The sequence below is a fragment of the Sapajus apella genome, unplaced genomic scaffold, assembly GCF_009761245.1.
Source record: "Sapajus apella isolate SASKATOON/1434 unplaced genomic scaffold, GSC_monkey_1.0 scaffold18, whole genome shotgun sequence".
Classification (NCBI taxonomy): Eukaryota; Metazoa; Chordata; class Mammalia; order Primates; family Cebidae; genus Sapajus; species Sapajus apella.
In genome coordinates, this window is record NW_022436958.1 from 15,327,949 (window position 1) to 15,345,016 (window position 17,068).

Genomic DNA, 17,068 nt, shown 5'->3' on the forward strand with positions numbered 1-17,068 from the left:
CATTATTAGACTAAAACTTAGGTGGCGGGGCAGAGACTGTTTCTTCACTGCTGCAACCCATGTCCATCTTGTTCCTAAGCCATTAGAAATGTTTGTACTTTGTATACAAACATTAGAGTGAGGTTTTGATTTTTAATATAGTGCTTCTGAAACTTGGATGTGCATATGAACAAGCAGATTCTGATTCAGTATGTCTGCAATGAGCCCCAAGAGTCTTCAGTATTAGACACAGTTCCAGGTGATTCATACAGATGCCTGTGGACTGTACTGGTAGATGGGCCTAAGAGGCTTCAGGCTGTGTGTTAGGTTTTGGTAACTCAAGCAGATTCAAGTCCTTGATAACTGTCAAGTTTATGAATTGGGGATGCAGATTGGTTTTGAAGTCTTACAGCTAAAGTTCAAAAATTTTAAGAAAGTTAAGGGTAGAATTTTGCTTCTTTAAGGGCCTTTTTAAAATATGGAAGACTTATTTTTTAAATAGGCAGACTTTAAGAATTTCATGTTATGAAGAATTATTGATAAGGCAAATTAGACAGTATTTTCGTATGAATATTTGTGCGTTATGGTTTATTATGAAAGTCAATTTCTAAGTGTTAGAAATATATTTAGTCTCTGAATCTTGCCTTCCATATGGATTATCATTATTTTATTATAAACATGGAAAATCGACACTACCCCTAATATTAATCTGGCAATTAAATTTGGTAGTACTGTAATGAAGAAGTCAGTCTAGTGCAGATACACCCTGTCATTTTAATGTAGACCCCTGGTGACTTAATTTTCTGTTATATTACATGGTTGAAAATTCCTGTTTCATTATAAAGTGGAATTTCAAAGAGTTGAATAATTTGATTCTCAAAAAGCAAGTTTTTCTTGGAATTCAGTTAAGGTGTTAGATTTTCCTCCCATATTTAAGTAGTCTGTAAGAACTACACTGAAGGCACTAAGGAAAATGTAGTTGAAAGTTAAGTAATAGGTTTTAAAAATTTATCAAAATTCATCAATAGTTAGATCTGTAAAGCAAATCGGGTTTCGTGGTTTCTGATGTTCAGTTAATAAGTCTATTATGTTTCAGGCTTTATATATTGCTCTTTGCAAGTAGCCATTAAAATTTGAGTCATTTAAGTTTGAAGATCTATAAATATTTAATATAGTAGTCTAAACAGAGTTGTGAGAATTTACTCAGTTCTGAAATAGAATGTTAAATTTTCTGATGTGGTCCTAATCATTTTTTTTCTTGACATACTAAGCCTTTCTCTCTCCAAAGAACAATTAAAACCAAATATGACATGGTAAGCTGTAAATACCATTGGAATAAGAAGATAACCCCTCATCTTACCTAAAAAATTGAAGGCAATATTTTCCTTTGTTGATATCACAAGTGAGAAAAAAAGCCGGTAACTTTTGTACTCTACTTGTAGCAGAGGGAATATTTTGGCTATACTATGCCTATTTATAATTGTAGATAAAGCTAAATTTACTAGACAGCAAGCTTATATGCTGATAGAAATTGATGCACTGAGAAGTGATGAGATGAAAAGAATGGAAAAGGCAGATTAAGCTGGAATTTTTAAATGCATACTCCATTTAGTATAGAGGCAAGCTATTTCTTAAATGGATAAACAACGTATAACTAGGAAGATCACCTTCAAAGTAAAGTGTCATGGAACTGGAAATAGAGTATAGTGTAATGATTATTTTGATACATAATGGAATAGCTAACAAGTATCTAAAGAGTTTTTTATTTTTATAGGATAGGAATTTTCCAAAAGAAAACAGAATTAAGAGCAAACTTGGTTTTGAGTATAGAAACTGAAAGATCGCAGTCTTAACTCTTAAGTTTTTTACAGAGCACAGGTTGGCAAACTGTAGCTTGCCTCCTGTTTTTTGTGCTGCCTGTGAGCTGAGACTGGTTTTTACACTTTTTTAAGGGTCAGGAAAGTCAAGAGGAGGAGGAGATTTTATGACACATGAAAACAAATTAAAATTTCAGTATCCAGAAATGAAGTTTTATTGGCACAGCTATGCTCATTTACATATTGTCTTTAGCTGCTTTCCTGCTCCAGCGGCTGAGTTCAATAGTATAGCAGAGTCTGTATGGCTTGCAACAGCTAAAATACTTACTGTCTGACCTTTTACAGAGTTCGTCGATCCTTTTTGTGGTTGATAGCTTTGTTCAGATATGGCTTGTTAGTCCATTTAATTACTTGCTTCTAGCTGGCAGAGTGAGGTCTTGATTACTTAATTTCTATTACCCTTGTATTTTCCAAAATGGCTTCTCTTGATATTACTTACGTGTTTTACTATTGCTCAAATTACACAGATACTAGGAAACACTAGTACTTTATAAATACACTTCTTTTTCTACTTAAACTCTCAAACTATAGTTACATATTTGCCATGAAGTTAAGGGACCTTGATGGTCTGTAAATTGTCAGTTGCTTTCAGCACTACCTCCTGTGGATAGACCTGACTGATAGCACTTAGAAAAAGACTGATAGAAGCCAGATCAGTCATTAGCTTTATATTGTTGTCCCCATCAATTGGTAAACTCTAAGAGAGCTTAGTTTTACATTCACAAAATATTTATATTTGATAAGTCTTAAAAATGATTTAAGTTGAAACTTAACAGAAGTACTTGTTCATTCCTCACTTACCTGCAAATAATGGAAATAATGGTGCAGTCAGTTTTTTTTTTTTTTTTTTTTTTTTTTTTTAATTTTACAATTCTTATACTGGGGGTCCCAAACCCCTAGGTGGCATTAGATTCTCACAGGAGCATGAACCCTGTTGTGAACTGCACATGCCAAGAGATCTAGGTTGTGCACACCTTATGAGAATCTAATACCTGGTGATCTGAGGTGGAACAGTTTTATCCTGAAACCATCTCCCCCAACACCTCCATCTGTGGAAATTGTCTTCCACAAAACTGTTCCCTGGTGCCAAAAAGGTTAGGGGACCACTGCTTTATACGATGTTTGAAGCAGGCACACTTAGAGTTACTATTTCTGGTTCTTTATGACTGTTGAGGGGGGGGCAGATCTTTCTTTGAGTCACAAAGAAACTTTTCATGCATCAAGAGTTGACTGTTACCACTTGGCAATGGAAACTGGATGTTGAAATATTTTTTAAGAAATGCACTTTTACCTGAAATAAAATTATAAAAACTAAACTCTGGTACTTGTTTTTTGTTGTCTACACTTTTGTTTTTTGTTTTGTTGTTTTAGTGAGATCTGAAATGAGTATGAATAGCATAATTCAGATACCACAGAGTGTACATTGTATTCCTCTACAAACATGAACCATTTATTTTCTTTTTCCCCTTTTATGGTCTGCTTTTTAATCACACAGATTTTCTGTTTTATTCATAGTTTTATGGGTTCCACTGGCATCTAAATCCAGAAGTGGTGATTTTTATTTTTTTATGAGTTCAGTTTTTCATTGAACATGTTACTAGAGAGGTTTAGTCAAATGAAGGCTGGGTAGATGCAAGAGAACTTGGAGAGAGAGTTCATATGGTGTGGGCAAGGGCAGAGCTGGCACTGCTGGACTAGCCACCAGATGAAGTAAATGCCTCATCCCACCATCACCGTAGCTTCCTCTGCAGGACCAAGCACCTTGGTGGCAGCTGAAGAAAAGCTCCATAGTTGTAAGAAGAAAAAAATCACAACAATGAGGTAAACAGTGATGTTGAAAAACTTAGTTTCCTAGTGTTGCTGTAATAGTACCACAAACCTAATAACTAAACAGCAGAAATGTATTGTCTCAGTTTTGAATGGTAGAGGTCTGAGATAGGGTATCAGCAGGGTTTGTTCCTTCTAAGCACTGTGAGGAAGCATCTGTCCCATACCTCTCCCCAGCTAGCTTTCTGGGGTGATTTGCTGGCCATTTTTGGCACATAGAGGTATTTCCCCAATCTCTCAATCTTCATATGACTTTTTCCCTGTGTGCCTGTTTGTTCAAATTTCCCAAATCCAACAAACACCAAAGCTGTTGGATTAGGGCCTCATCTTAATTAACAGCTCTGCAAGGATCCTATTTCCAAGCTTGCATTCTGAGGCCTTGGGGGTTAGGACTTAGCATGAATTTGGGGGTGGCAGGGTGGGACACCATGCAGCTCATACATTTGAGTGAGATTTGGTTGAGATGTAACCCATAGACGTAATTTCTCCCTTTTGTAGTTTCTTGAAGATGGCTCTTTGCAGCCTACGTGGTAGTGGAGATACATACAAAGGACTTCCCTGCTATCGTTGGACCAACAAGAACAAGCAGATGGCAGGAAGATTAGAACATTGGATATTGATTGCCAGTTTTTAAGGTGTGTTAATTTTGTTGTGATTTGTGTTTTAAGAGTCCTTTATAAGATAGACACTGAAAGGTGACTAGTAGGATTCACTATAAGGTAATGAGAGGAGGGCATTGGTAGGGTGAAGAGGAAACAAGATTAACCGTGAGTTGATCATTTTTGAGGCTAATTGGTGGATGCAGGAGGATTCTCTACTTTTATATATATAGTCATCCCTCAGTATCCATGGGGTATTGGTTTCAGGACCATCCCCACCCTATGAATGTTCAAATTTCTAATGTAAAATGATGTAATATTTGCATATAACCTATGCACACCCTCCCATATACTTTAAATCAGGGTTCTCCAACCCACTGGCTACTGAATGGTACCAGTCCATGGCCTGTTAGGAAACAGGCTGTACAGCAGGAGGTTGAGTGGCTGGTGACCAAGCATTACCACCTGAGCTCTGCCTCCTGTCAGCTCAGTGGCTGCATTAAATTCTTCATGAACTGCATATGTGAGGGATCTAGATTGCGTGCTCCTTATGAGAATCTAATGCCTGATCTGTGGTAGAACGGTTTCATTCCCCACCTGTCCCCGTTCTATGGAAAAGTTGTCTTTCATGAAACCTGTCCCTGCTGCTAAAAAGGCTGGGGACCTGTGCTTTAAATCATCTCTTTAATATAATGTAAATGTTACATAAATATACTGTATTTTTAGGGACTAATGACAAAGTCTGTAGCTGTTCCGTACAAATGTGACCATCTTTTTTTTCTGAATATTTTGGATTCATGATTGGTCAAATCTGTAGATGTGGAACCCAAGGAAATTGGAAAGCCAACTGCACACTGAACATTTTCCAAGCGTTAAGGAAAAATCTATGAGACAAAAGTTCTGTTTTTCTTTGCAATAGCAACTGCAAAGTGTACCTTGGAAAACTGGTAAAGTAAATAGGAAATTTAAAACTAAACCAGCCAGGCCAGGTCCAGTGGCTCAGGCCTATAATCCCAGTACTTTGGGAGGCTGAAGTGGGTGGATCACCTGAAGTCAGGAGTTTGAGACTAGTCTGGCTAACATGGTGAAACCCTGTCTCTACTAAAAATACAAACATTAGCTGGGAGTGGTGGTGCACACCTGTAGTCAGCTACTTAGGAGGCTGAGACATGAGAATCTCTTGAACCCAGGAGGTAGAGTTTGCGGTGAACCGAGATTGGGCAACTATACTCCAGCCTGGGCGGCAGAGCAAGACTCTGTCTCAAAACAAAACAAAAGCCCATTGTAATGGAGATAGCATATACTGTAGTGTTCTGAAAGATTGGGAGTTGGAAATCACACTGGGATTGTTGCCTAACTTTTTATCATTTATCCAGTTTAAGGTAAGATGGAAGACTTGGGAGCAGGAGAGTAGCAATCTCTCACACTGTTATGGTTAGGCATAATCTGCCTTTTCTAAGGGCACCAGCTGTCTCTTGTTCTTCAGTTGAGCTTCAGGGTCTAACCCAGTGCTTGGTGTACAGGTGTATTTTGGTCATTCACAAATAAGTGCACTCTTTGCAAGATCATTTTCTCCCTGTGAGTCTCATGAGACACATAAGAAGCTTGTAGACCGCTTTACTATAGCTGTAAAGTTACAGGGACTTAGCTCCCTTCTAGGAAGAACAGTTTGTAAGCTTAAGCATTAAGCCATATGGTTGTCTCTCCTCCCTTTGGCCTTGCCACATGTTGCCATCATACTGGATACAGATGGGAAAGCTCCCCTGAAGTTAGGATTGGAGCCCACAGGTGTTCTTAAAACTGTAAGAGAAGCTTGCTGAATGCAAGTATAGATAGAGTTTTGAGACTGTCTACTCTTGCGCATAACACATTTTTTAAATTTAGGTAATTTTATGTGGAATTTGCTCCATTGAATTTTTATAGGTAGATATTAAAACCATTAAAAATAATGCTCATTCCATCCACAGAGTGTTGCATATTTAGAGGTTTTATTAGTTGCTGGTTTGTATTGACTATAAGTTTTATAATTTCAGAACTGAATTAGAATAAGCATTAGCAATCAGTAGGCAAAGAAAAAGTGACTGTCTCTGCTATTTTTCCTTTAATGTGTTTGGCATATTCAAAAATCTGTTTTAGAAAAGAAATAATGTTAAAACATGTTTATAATGGAGAAAGACTCTGGGCACAGAAATAATATTGCAGAAGCTTTTAAAATGTCTATTCTGCAACTTATTTTCAAACCCAAAGGAAAAAGGATGATACTACTGTAAATCACATTGACACAGAAAAACCATAGGCAGCTTGAGAACTTAGGTAACAGTGGAGAGTCTAAACTGAAACATTCACTGCATGGGTCCTGCAGACAAGTGTGATGCTTTGAAATGTCTAAATAGCTTCAACGTAGTTGGCTGGGAGCATTCCGGTCCTGCCAGTCCTCTGCACAGTGCCATACATCCAACCTTCATCAATAGCTTGAACATTTATGATAGCATCTCCATCTTTGAAGGACACCTCATCTGCATCAGCAGCCATGTAGTCATACATGGCACGAAAGATTTTCTATTCATAGGATGGAAAAAGGGGAAATATTATATGTTAGATTTGCAACAATTAACACACACATCTATTTGTAAGATCTCTCATGACTTACTCCACAAACTTAACTTGAACAAATGTAAAAGGAACCCACAAAACAGGAAATACTTGCAAATCATATATCTGATTGGTAATTAATATCCAGAATATATAAAGAAATACAACTCAATGCCCTCCCCCCGCCACCAAAAGAGGCAAAGGATATGAAAGACGTTTGTCCAAAGAAGATAGACAAATAGCCAAAAAGCACACAAAAGGATGCTCAAAATTCTTAGTCATCTGGAAAATGTTGATTCTTTTTTTCCAGACAAAGTCTTGCTCTGTCACCAGGCTGGAGTGCGGTGGTGTGATTTCGGCTCACTGCAACCTCCGCCTCCCCAGTTCAAGCAATTCTCCTGTCTCAGCCTCCTAAGTAGATGGGACTACAGGCACCTGCCACCACACCCAGCTAATTTTTGTATTTTTAGTAGAGATCGAGTTTCACCATGTTGGCCAGGATGGTCTCAATCTCTTGACCCTGTGATCCGCCTGCCTCAGCCTCCCAAAGTTTTGGGATTACAGGCGTGAGCCACTGAGCCCAGCCAGAAAATGCAAATTGTTAAAACTGCAATGAGATACCGCTTCACACATGCCAGTACTGTGATAATAAAAAAGAGATAATAACAGATATTAGGATGTGGGGAAATTGGGTCCTTCATAAACTGCAGGTGGGAATGGAAAACAGTGCAGCCACTTTGGAAAAGAGTTTGGCAATTACCACATGTTAAATACAGCATTACCCTATGGCCCAGCAATTCCACTCCTAGGCGTATACCCAAGAAGAATGAGGACATAGGCCTGTGCAATAATTTGTACATCAATGTTCATAGCAGCATTACTCATAATAGCCAAAAAGTGGGAACAAATGCCCACCAACTGATGAATGAATAAGCGAGATGTGGTATATTGATACAAATCTATTATTGGGTAGTAAAAAGAATGAAGTACTAATACATGATACAACATGGATGAACTTCAAAAGTAAACGAAGCCATGAACCAAAGTCAGTATGTTGTATAACCATACAATTATATGAATTATTTATATGAAATGTCTCAGCCAAATATATAGTGATAGGAAATGGATACCTAGGATTGAATGGAGCAGAAAGGGATAAGTTGGGGATGGAGAATGAATGCCAGTGGGTACCAGCATTTGTTTGTTTTTAATGCACCAGAAGAGTTTTGAATACAGATTTTTTTATGGTGGTGAAAATACTCTAAAATCAGATTATGGTGATGGTTGAATAAAAAAATCACTGAATTGTACACTTTAAAGTATGAACTTCATACTAAGTTATACATCCATAAAATTGTGTGTGTGTGTATGTACTCACAGAAAAGAATGTGCTAATTTGATTTGTGGCCTTTTTCTCCCTTTTGAAGAGGTCAGTCTTGTACTTTAGAGAATAATTTGAAAATCCATAGCACTATTGCATGTCATCTTTCACTCTGGGAATTTGGGAGGATACCAGTAGTAAAAGTTTCTCAAAGCTATCCTCCACACTGTTAAAATTGTAATAATTTGGAGGTATATAAGAAGTGATAATAACAAAAATTTCTTCCTGGGAGCAGCCACTGGTTAGTAGTTTAGGATGTAACCTATGTTTTTTCTCGCATTCTGAAAAACACATGCATATATTTATATTCACAGATTTCTTTTTCCCTCTGCATAAATGGAACATTAAATAATGTAATTTCTTCTTTACATTTAATATAGCTTGGAAGTCTTTTCATATAAATATAGCTGTGTTTTATTCTTTTTGACTGCTACAGAGAATTTCACATTTTAGTAATATGAATTATTCAGTCATTTTCATTTTTCTGGACATTTAGTTGTCACCATATTATTATGTTCTTACACTATAATAAGCCGCCTAGCGTTTATCTTTGGGTGTCTAATTTCTGAAGAAAAAGGTTTTAAAGGTGAAAGTCTTAGGTCAAATGAGATATGTGTTTAAACTTTTTTTTATATATAAAAAAATAATTTTACAAATAGAGATGAGGTTTCGCCATGTTGCCTTGGCTGGTCTTGAGCTCCTGGACTGAAGCACTCTTCCCACCTCAGCCTCCCAAAATGCTGGGATTACAGGCATGAGCCACCATTCCTGACCTAATTTTTTTTTGTTTGCTATTAAAATGTTCGAATATGATATAGTATGATCGAATTTGATTCAAAATACCTTATATTATGTACTTTATTACTTTTATTTGTATATACCTGGTTACTAGTCATGGTTAACACCTTTTTTGTTGGCCATTTTTTTTTTTTTATTTTTTATTTTGCCATAAATTATCTATTAGTCTTCCAGTCTTATTTTGAGGGGGAGGGGAATAATTTATCATTTAACTTTAGAGTGTTTTATTCTTTTTTAATATTAATATTTTTATATGTATGCTGTAAATGTTTTCTCCCAGTCTGACATGTTTGTATTTGTTATAGAAATATTTGAAATTTTATGACCAAATTAGCCAGTCTTTTATACTCCCAAATTTTGGAATTTGCTTAGGAAGGCGTTCCCTTTCATACTTTAAAATTATCGTGGCCGGGCTGAGTGGCTGATGCCTGTAATCTCAGCATTTTGGGAGGCCGAGTCGGGCAGATGGCTTGAGCCTAGGAGTTGGAGACCAGCCTGGGTAACATAATTAGTCTGGCATAGCACACACACCTGTAGTGCTAGCCACTCTGGAGGCTGAGGCTGGAGTATTGCTGGAGTTCATGAAGTCAAGACTGTAATGAGCTGTGATTGTGCCACTGCACTCCAGCCTGGGTGGTAGAGGGAGACCCCGTCTCTAAATATAAAAGTATTCTCTATTATTCTTTATACTTTTACAATTTTGGATTTTACATCTAAATCCTTGGTACAATTTATGCTTTGAGATGGGTATCTAATTTTATTATATTACTAAATGGATAACTGATTACCTCAGATAATATAATTAAATAACTTATCCCTTTCCTGCTGATTTATAATTCGTTTAGGGTCTATTTCTGGACTTCATCTATTTTTGTGTCTATTACTATGCCAAATCCATATTTAATTTTAATAGCTTTATTGTATGTTTCGCTCTTTTTTTTAGTTGAGTCCTTATCATTTTTGAATTTTACTTGATGATTATTGCATGTTTTTCACATAAATTTTAGGACTAGCAGAGTTTTTTAAGTGCTATTGGGATTTATATTGGAATTAAATGTATTGGTTTATTTCAGGGAAAATTAGAACTTTATAATATTCCCCTAAATATAATAGATCTCAACACTTACTTAGATCTTCTTTTATGTCATTTAGTAAAGACAGTTGTCTACATACAAAGATTGTTCATATCAATCCCAAATTATGATGTTTTGGGGATATTATGAATGGGATCCAGGGTTTTAAACTAAGAGTTGTAAAGTAGTCTGGTGAACTGTGAAGATGATTTGGCTTACCTTTTCAATTTATACTAATAGGCGAGATCTAAGATAAGGCATGTATATATGCGGGCACATTGCATACATCTGTACATACTTATTTTGTTTATGAGACAGGGCCTCCCTCTGTCATCCAGGCCCACTGCAACCTCAATTTCCAGGCTCAAGCATTTCTCCCACCTCAACTTCCTAAGCAGTTGGGACTGCAAGTGGACCATCACACCCTGCTAATTTTTAAATTTTTAGTAGAGATGAAGTCTCATTGTTGCCTAGGCTGGTCTCAAATTCCTGAGCTCAAGCAGTCCTCTCGCATGAGTCTCCCAAAGTTCTGGCATTATAGGCATGATTCACTGTGCCCAGCCTATAGATAATTCCAAGCAGCAAATGTTTAAGCTAGTAGGTGAGTCCAATGAGCCAAAACTGATACTTTGCTCTAGGTTTGGGTTTTTTTTTTTTTTTAATTATTGAAAATGCTTTTCATTATTTTGAGTTTGGTAATGAAAGCTGTCTGATATTAATATGAAATGTGTAATAAAAGAGCATTATATTAAAACAGGTGGTTTGGTTAAAAAAGGCCATAATAGCTATAATCATGTTTACACATATCAAAAATTGAGAATAATTTGAGTTATTATTTACTTACTCCAGCAGTAGATGGATGAGATGGGATGGAAGATACTGTTGTCTGTTGGGTAGCAACTGAAGATGATCGTTGTTGTGGGAGCACTGTGGTTTTTGCATGTTTGTAAGCTGAAAAGGGGGTAAATTGTTTACAAGAAGAAAAACGGCTAGGTATCCTTTAATCTGTGTTTAGCAACTGAGTGATATCTTTTTCCCCAACTTAGAATGATTTTCAAGAAGAGAAATCAAGGAAAATGAAACATCTAACTTCATGCAACCCTCCATAACTCTAGTCTTTTCTCATTTAAAAGGATAAAGATTAAAACATTTTTTTGTTTTTACTCAAAGCATCTCTTTAGTAACTGTGAGTGAGCTGGCTGGGTGGGACTGCCAACGTCAGCGCCATCCACTTGTACCTGTTGAGGCTGTGAAGACACCCCCGTCGCTGTAAGTCGAAAGGTGGTGGTCTGGCGCTTCTGAATGTTCAGACTTCTCCTCACCCCCACTGATGCTCAGTGCACTGGCAGATCGTGACTGCTCCCGGCCTCGGCGCTGAGCTTGGACTGGGAGAGATGCAGTTGGGAGAGATGTAGTAAACACGACATTTCTGTGGTAGTGATGCCTAACAGTAAGTGAGTATCAGTTATCGTTATTTTTTGCCAAGCATGGTTTTCAGTAGTTTCCCATGGGTCAAACCCTCACAATTATTCTGATATAGGTTTGTCTTCCGTATTTTGCAGATGAGAGCTTAAGCAAATGACCAAAGGTCATGGAACAGTTAACTGGTACAGACAGGTTTCAAATCCAGGAGTCTATTTGTAACATCTCTCCTCCAACCTGCCAATTTTCCTGGCTCATCAGAATAAATAAATAGTAATATTGACATTCAGATTCCATCTTTAACTTCTCCAGAAGGTCCTCCCTAACTCCAAATCAATTTAGAGTCTTTCTCTGTGTTCCCAAAATACCATTGGCAGACCTTTAAAATTACACGTGTCAGGATGCAACCATGGATTTACTTCTCTCTCTTCATCAGAAATCTAAGGTACACATACTTTGAGGACTGTGTCTACATGATATTCTTTTTTTTTTTTTTTTTTTTTTGAGATGGGGGCTCTGTTGCCCAGGCTGAAGGGCTGAAGGGCAGTGGTGCAGTCACGTTTCGCTGCAGCTTCGACCTAGGTTCAAGCCATCCTCCTACCATAGCCCCCTGAACAGCAGGGACTACAGGTACACAACACCACTTCTGGCTATTTCTTTTTTTTTGATAGAGAAGGTCTCTCATTCTGTTTTCCAGGCTGGTATTCTACTTCTTAACATGAATAAAAGGCATAAAGTTGTGCAGCCTGCTTTGTTGAATGAATAATCTTCATTGATGGAATAGAGCTCAGACAGTTCCTAAAAGTCAAATCCTTCTCTTCCCTTTGCCTATGTATTTTATAAAAATAGAAATAATAATGGGGCCTGAAGGAGACATGCACTGAGGTAGTGAAACAAAATTTTTCTTAACTTGAACTTGTTTAGAAAGTAAGTTTTGCTCACTAGTTAACAAGGTTTTTTTTGTTTTGTTTTGTTTTTGAGATGGAGTCTCGTCTCACAGGATAGACTGTAATGGCGCGATTTCGGCTTACTGCAACCTTCAACTCCTGGGTTCAAGCAATTCTCTGCCTCAGCCTCTAGAGCAACTGGAATTACAGGTACCCACCACCACACCTGGCTAATTTTTGTTTTTGTTTTAGTAGAGACGGAGTTTCACCATCTTGGCTACATTGGTCTTGAACTCCTGACCTTGTGATCTACCTGCCTCAGCCTCCAAAAGTGCTGGGATTACAGGCGTGAGCCACTGTGCCCGGCCAACAAGGTATTTTTATGCCAAATGGGCAACTCAGAAAATGCAAAACCCTGGAGGGAAGGAACTTCAGAGCCCAAATAAAAGTCATTGACTCTAGCGTACTACATGGTGATGTTTATGTTGTAAGCCTTTTTGAGCATAACACACCATTAATCATGTGTAAGCTTCGGGACTGGATGTTGTCTTCTGCTGGATCATAGTCAAAAACTGAACCAGGATTAGTACGCCAGACACGTAGACCTGAAAGGGAAAGTAATGATCAGAACAAGTGTTCTTGGACTTCTCCAATAACTTGAAAACCAAGGCATGAATTTTAACAACCACCAGCGGATTGAATTACACTTATTCCAGCTTAGGTTCTGGGTCATGCCTTCTCACAGGAGAACAAAGGTAGAAGAGATACCAGCTTTGTAAACAGTGAAATAATAGGAGCTTTCTTGCACCCCTAATAAAAACAGATTGAAGTCCTTATATTTTGACTTGATGTAGATAATGTTACTTTTATTCTACCCCTCAAAGTTAATCCCCTTCCCCACCCCAGGCTCAGTTACCTGTAATAGTCTCCTGATCTTGGTCATTCCGTTTTTGTTCCATTTCTACCACTTTCCTCTGAATACCTCGGTAGTTAATGTCACTGAAGTCCTGCATGTTCTTCTTTACTCGTTCAGTGATAGGATCTGTCACCACTGGTGTGAAGGAACCCTTGTGTTTCTCAAAGTCTTCATGATATTTCACCTGAAATGTCATGAATTTGCTTATGAAAATATGATGGTGTGACCATTTCCCTTTTTACACATTCCAACAGGCAGCCAGCCCATCCTAAAGAATTCCTGACTCACCGTTGAAATGTGCCGTTGGGTCTCCCTCACCCGCCTCATCTCTGGGGTATCCAACACATAGGCAGCTTTGCCTTGTATTTGTTTCCGGAAGCTATCAGAATAAAGAACCTGATCGAGGAGAGACCATGAATGAGTGGTGCTGTTCTAAATCTGAAACCTCAAAGCTTTTCCAGCAGATAGAGATGGAAGAAGCTGGTGAGGGAGGCTGGCCAACTGAAGGGGCCCAGTGAGACACTTGACCAACTGTGGATCAGGCTAACCTGGGGACCAGAAAGGCCCTCAGAAGAGAATAGACTTGTTTTGACTTTGAAAATGAAACTCATTTTCAAAGAAGGGGCATAGTATAATTTTGAAAAGAAAAAATGACCTCTTAAAATTTGCTGGGAATTACAGCATCAACATATTCGATGGTATTTGGCTCTAAATCTGATATTGAAGGGAATTTGAAAGAATGTCCTAAAAGAAGTGATCATTTTCCTTAGGTTATGTTCAGATTTCCTAAACCAGTATGCCAGTATAGAAATCAAAGTCCTCTAGATACTAAAACCCCAAAATATAGCCAAAGAAGGCATCTGTTTCAGTGTATTACCCATGTCATAAAGTATCTTAAAACTAAAGGAGAGAAGATTGAGGATGTTAGGAAGTAAATTTGTTATAATTGGTTATGTAGAACTACCTCAAGTAAAGTGAAAGGGGAAGGAAAACATTGGCAATTAACTTGTTTAGTATGGTGGTTTGGAATATAAAAGCACACTTATGTCAATTTTAGTGTAAATTTTCAGTTGAATAAAAAAGTGCACATTTTTCTGGTGTTAAAATGTTACTTTCAAATATGTTGCATTTTTCTCTTTTAAGATTTTAGTGTGTTTTTCAGTTGCATGAGAAAGGCGTGTTTTTATGATGTTAAGATGTTATTTTCCAAGTTGTTGCACTATTTCTTTTTAGTCTTAGAAAATACCGAGCTAATGTTTTCTTGGTTGCGCTTAGCTCTCTCCATCTCTGGAGTAACAGGTGTCGGAGTTGCTTTTCTCATGTTCTCTTTGTACAATACCTAGGGAAGCCAAAAGAGCATCCAGGCATCAGATAGCAGAAAACCAGGTCTGAAAATCATCACTTAGCTGGTGTTATGGCTCAATTATATCACACCGAAGGTAAAGCCATTAAAATGTTACAGTAGGAAGCAAAAGTTTAAGAAAGAAGTAAAATCACTGTAACCTGGTGGGGTAGGTTTGTTGTTTTTAAGTGGATAGGGAAGAATTTTTAAGATACGCAAACGTTTTGGAAACACTAAGATAAATTAGTGGTATAACCATGTTTGCCAGGCCTGTTAAAATTTTAAGGATTTATTTTTCCTTTCTGAAATACCGAGCTAAAGTTTTCTTGATTGCGTTTCACTCTTTCCATCTCAGGAGTAAAGGGTGTGGGGGTTGCTTTCCCCAGGTTCTCTTTGTAAAACACCTGTGAGATACAAAGTTGCACCCAAAAGTCACTATGAAGCAATAATCACTATTAATTATATTGCAAGTTGGAGGGAAACGCCATGTTTAATCTATTACTATTAGTGAGAACATCTATCAAGAAGAAAGCTTAAAAACAGTTAATAGCTAACAGTAAATACAGTGTGATATTCAGAGCAAATGCAAATATAACTGGCATTTTTTTTTTCTTTTTACCTGGAAATAGGGTTAGGAGCAGGCCAAACCGCGGGAGTTATTTTGCAAAATTAAAAGCACTTTTGTTTCTCAAGACAATACCGAGCTAATATTTTCTTGATTGCGTTTGACTCTCTGCATCTCAGGAGTGACAGGGGTTGGGGTGGCTTTCCCCACATTTTCTTTGTACAAAACCTATGCGAGTCCAACGGATCCAAAAAGAAAGAGAGTTACAGTTACCAAAAAAGGAAATGGTACAGATAACTTTTGATTATCCTCAGGGCCCCAAACCATTTGGGCAATAAGGTTAGATGGAAAGCAGTATATTTTTCAAGGAAGTTAAGTGTAGTTACAGCAAGACACAATGTGTCCGGGTTAGGCCCCTGTCCTGAAACCCTTGAACACTGCAAGAGAGAACTGTGGTGTTCCTCAAAGTGATGAGAGACCACCATCATTTTACTGCTAGTCTCTGAATGTCAAGCTTGAGAGATGATTTAAACAAGAGTTACAGGCATGAGCGTCAATCACACTTGAGAAGGTTGAGGCTGCTACTGATAGAGCAGCTGGTTTTTTACTGAACTGTTTTGCAGCACTTAAACCCTCATAGATGCATCAATAAAACTGTAGGCCCTCAGATAAGGCAAAGGGTTTCCCCTAGCCACTTTTTCTTTGCTATCCTCTATGCTCTGCCTCTTTAGTTTAATACAACATCAAACTTATTAAGGAAAAATGTTTTTGACTCTTACTATCATAGTCAAATAGAAAATGAGAAACATAGTAACAAATCGTGATAAATCCTCAACCTCATTATCTCCTCTCAGTGTCATTCTTGGAAACATGGGAAGCTTAGGAAATGACATTCAAGAGAAAGAATTCTGCTGAAATAATGGTTCTCAAATTGGGGTCCCTGAACAGCAAGGTCAGTACTGAGAACTTGTTAAAAATGCAAATCTCTGGCCCCTTCTGTACCAGACCTACGGAATGAGAAACTAGAGCAGGACCCTGCAATCTGGCTTCACAAACCCTCCAGGTTATTCTGATATGCGCTTATGTTTTAGAACACTGCACTCAAGTACTGGAGAAACCTACAGAGAGTGGAAACGTGGAGGCCACAAGGCTGTTTGCTACTGAAAGCTGAAGTCCCCATGCAAACCTCAATCCCTGGGTAATTTACAATCACATATAATGTCATAGAGCACAAGTTTACAGGAAATGGTTTACTAAAGTTTGCAGTTAAAGACTACACTAAAACTAAAGAACAAAAACGAAAATCAGTAAAACAAAAAGCCGTTCTGGTGACACTCAGTTTTAAGTTGACGATCAATTGCAAAAACTACTGAATCATAATTTATATCATTATCCTTGAAGGAGGGGATCAGGAGTTATTTTTCCCAAGGTCTCTTTGTCCAAATCTGACAGGGTAAATTAGAAACTGAAGTCATTGACACAAAAACAAAATCATGACTAATATTCAAGAAAGAGCCCCATTGGACCTACTCTACAACCCCACACATACCCATCCTAAATTCCCCGTTGGACCTACTCTACCACGCCCCATATACTCCATCCTAAATTTCAAGCATATGTAAAACAAAGAGACCTTGGGGGAAGTGGATAGAAAGTTTGAGGAGGGAGAAGCAAAAGGATGTTTTATAAGAAAATCTGTTACTTGTTGATATTAGAACTTCAAAATATAGATTAAAGCAATCTTGTTGTTATGGGGTTAGGCTAGAAGTAGCCCAAAGGAAAAAAGGATAAATTTGCTAAAGAAATTCAC

At 37.7% G+C, this 17,068-nt stretch overlaps 2 protein-coding genes across 51 annotated transcripts in view; one reads left to right on the forward strand and one right to left on the reverse strand.

Annotated features, from left to right (window-relative positions):
- RIF1 (replication timing regulatory factor 1) overlaps positions 1–4,398 on the forward strand; it is a 70,024-nt gene extending 65,626 nt beyond the window's left edge. Inside the window, exons 37-38 of the transcript XR_004271312.1 lie at positions 190–192; positions 4,182–4,398. The gene's annotated coding sequence lies outside the window, so the exon portion shown is untranslated. The remainder of the gene's footprint in view (positions 1–189; positions 193–4,181) is intronic.
- A 1,853-nt stretch (positions 4,399–6,251) lies between these two features.
- Positions 6,252–17,068, reverse strand: part of NEB (nebulin) — a 204,562-nt gene continuing 193,745 nt past the window's right edge. For 39 of the 50 annotated variants that reach the window (XM_032286403.1, XM_032286401.1, XM_032286400.1 and 36 more), the window contains 9 exons: positions 15,394–15,486; positions 15,005–15,097; positions 14,598–14,690; positions 13,640–13,747; positions 13,352–13,535; positions 12,948–13,040; positions 11,365–11,511; positions 10,971–11,077; positions 6,252–6,841 (listed from right to left, as the gene is read on the reverse strand). In XM_032286403.1, the coding sequence (XP_032142294.1) occupies positions 6,668–6,841; positions 10,971–11,077; positions 11,365–11,511; positions 12,948–13,040; positions 13,352–13,535; positions 13,640–13,747; positions 14,598–14,690; positions 15,005–15,097; positions 15,394–15,486 (1,092 nt within the window). In that variant the 3' untranslated portion in view covers positions 6,252–6,667. The remainder of the gene's footprint in view (positions 6,842–10,970; positions 11,078–11,364; positions 11,512–12,947; positions 13,041–13,351; positions 13,536–13,639; positions 13,748–14,597; positions 14,691–15,004; positions 15,098–15,393; positions 15,487–17,068) is intronic. The other 11 variants (XM_032286409.1, XM_032286404.1, XM_032286377.1 and 8 more) reach the window with 5 other exon arrangements.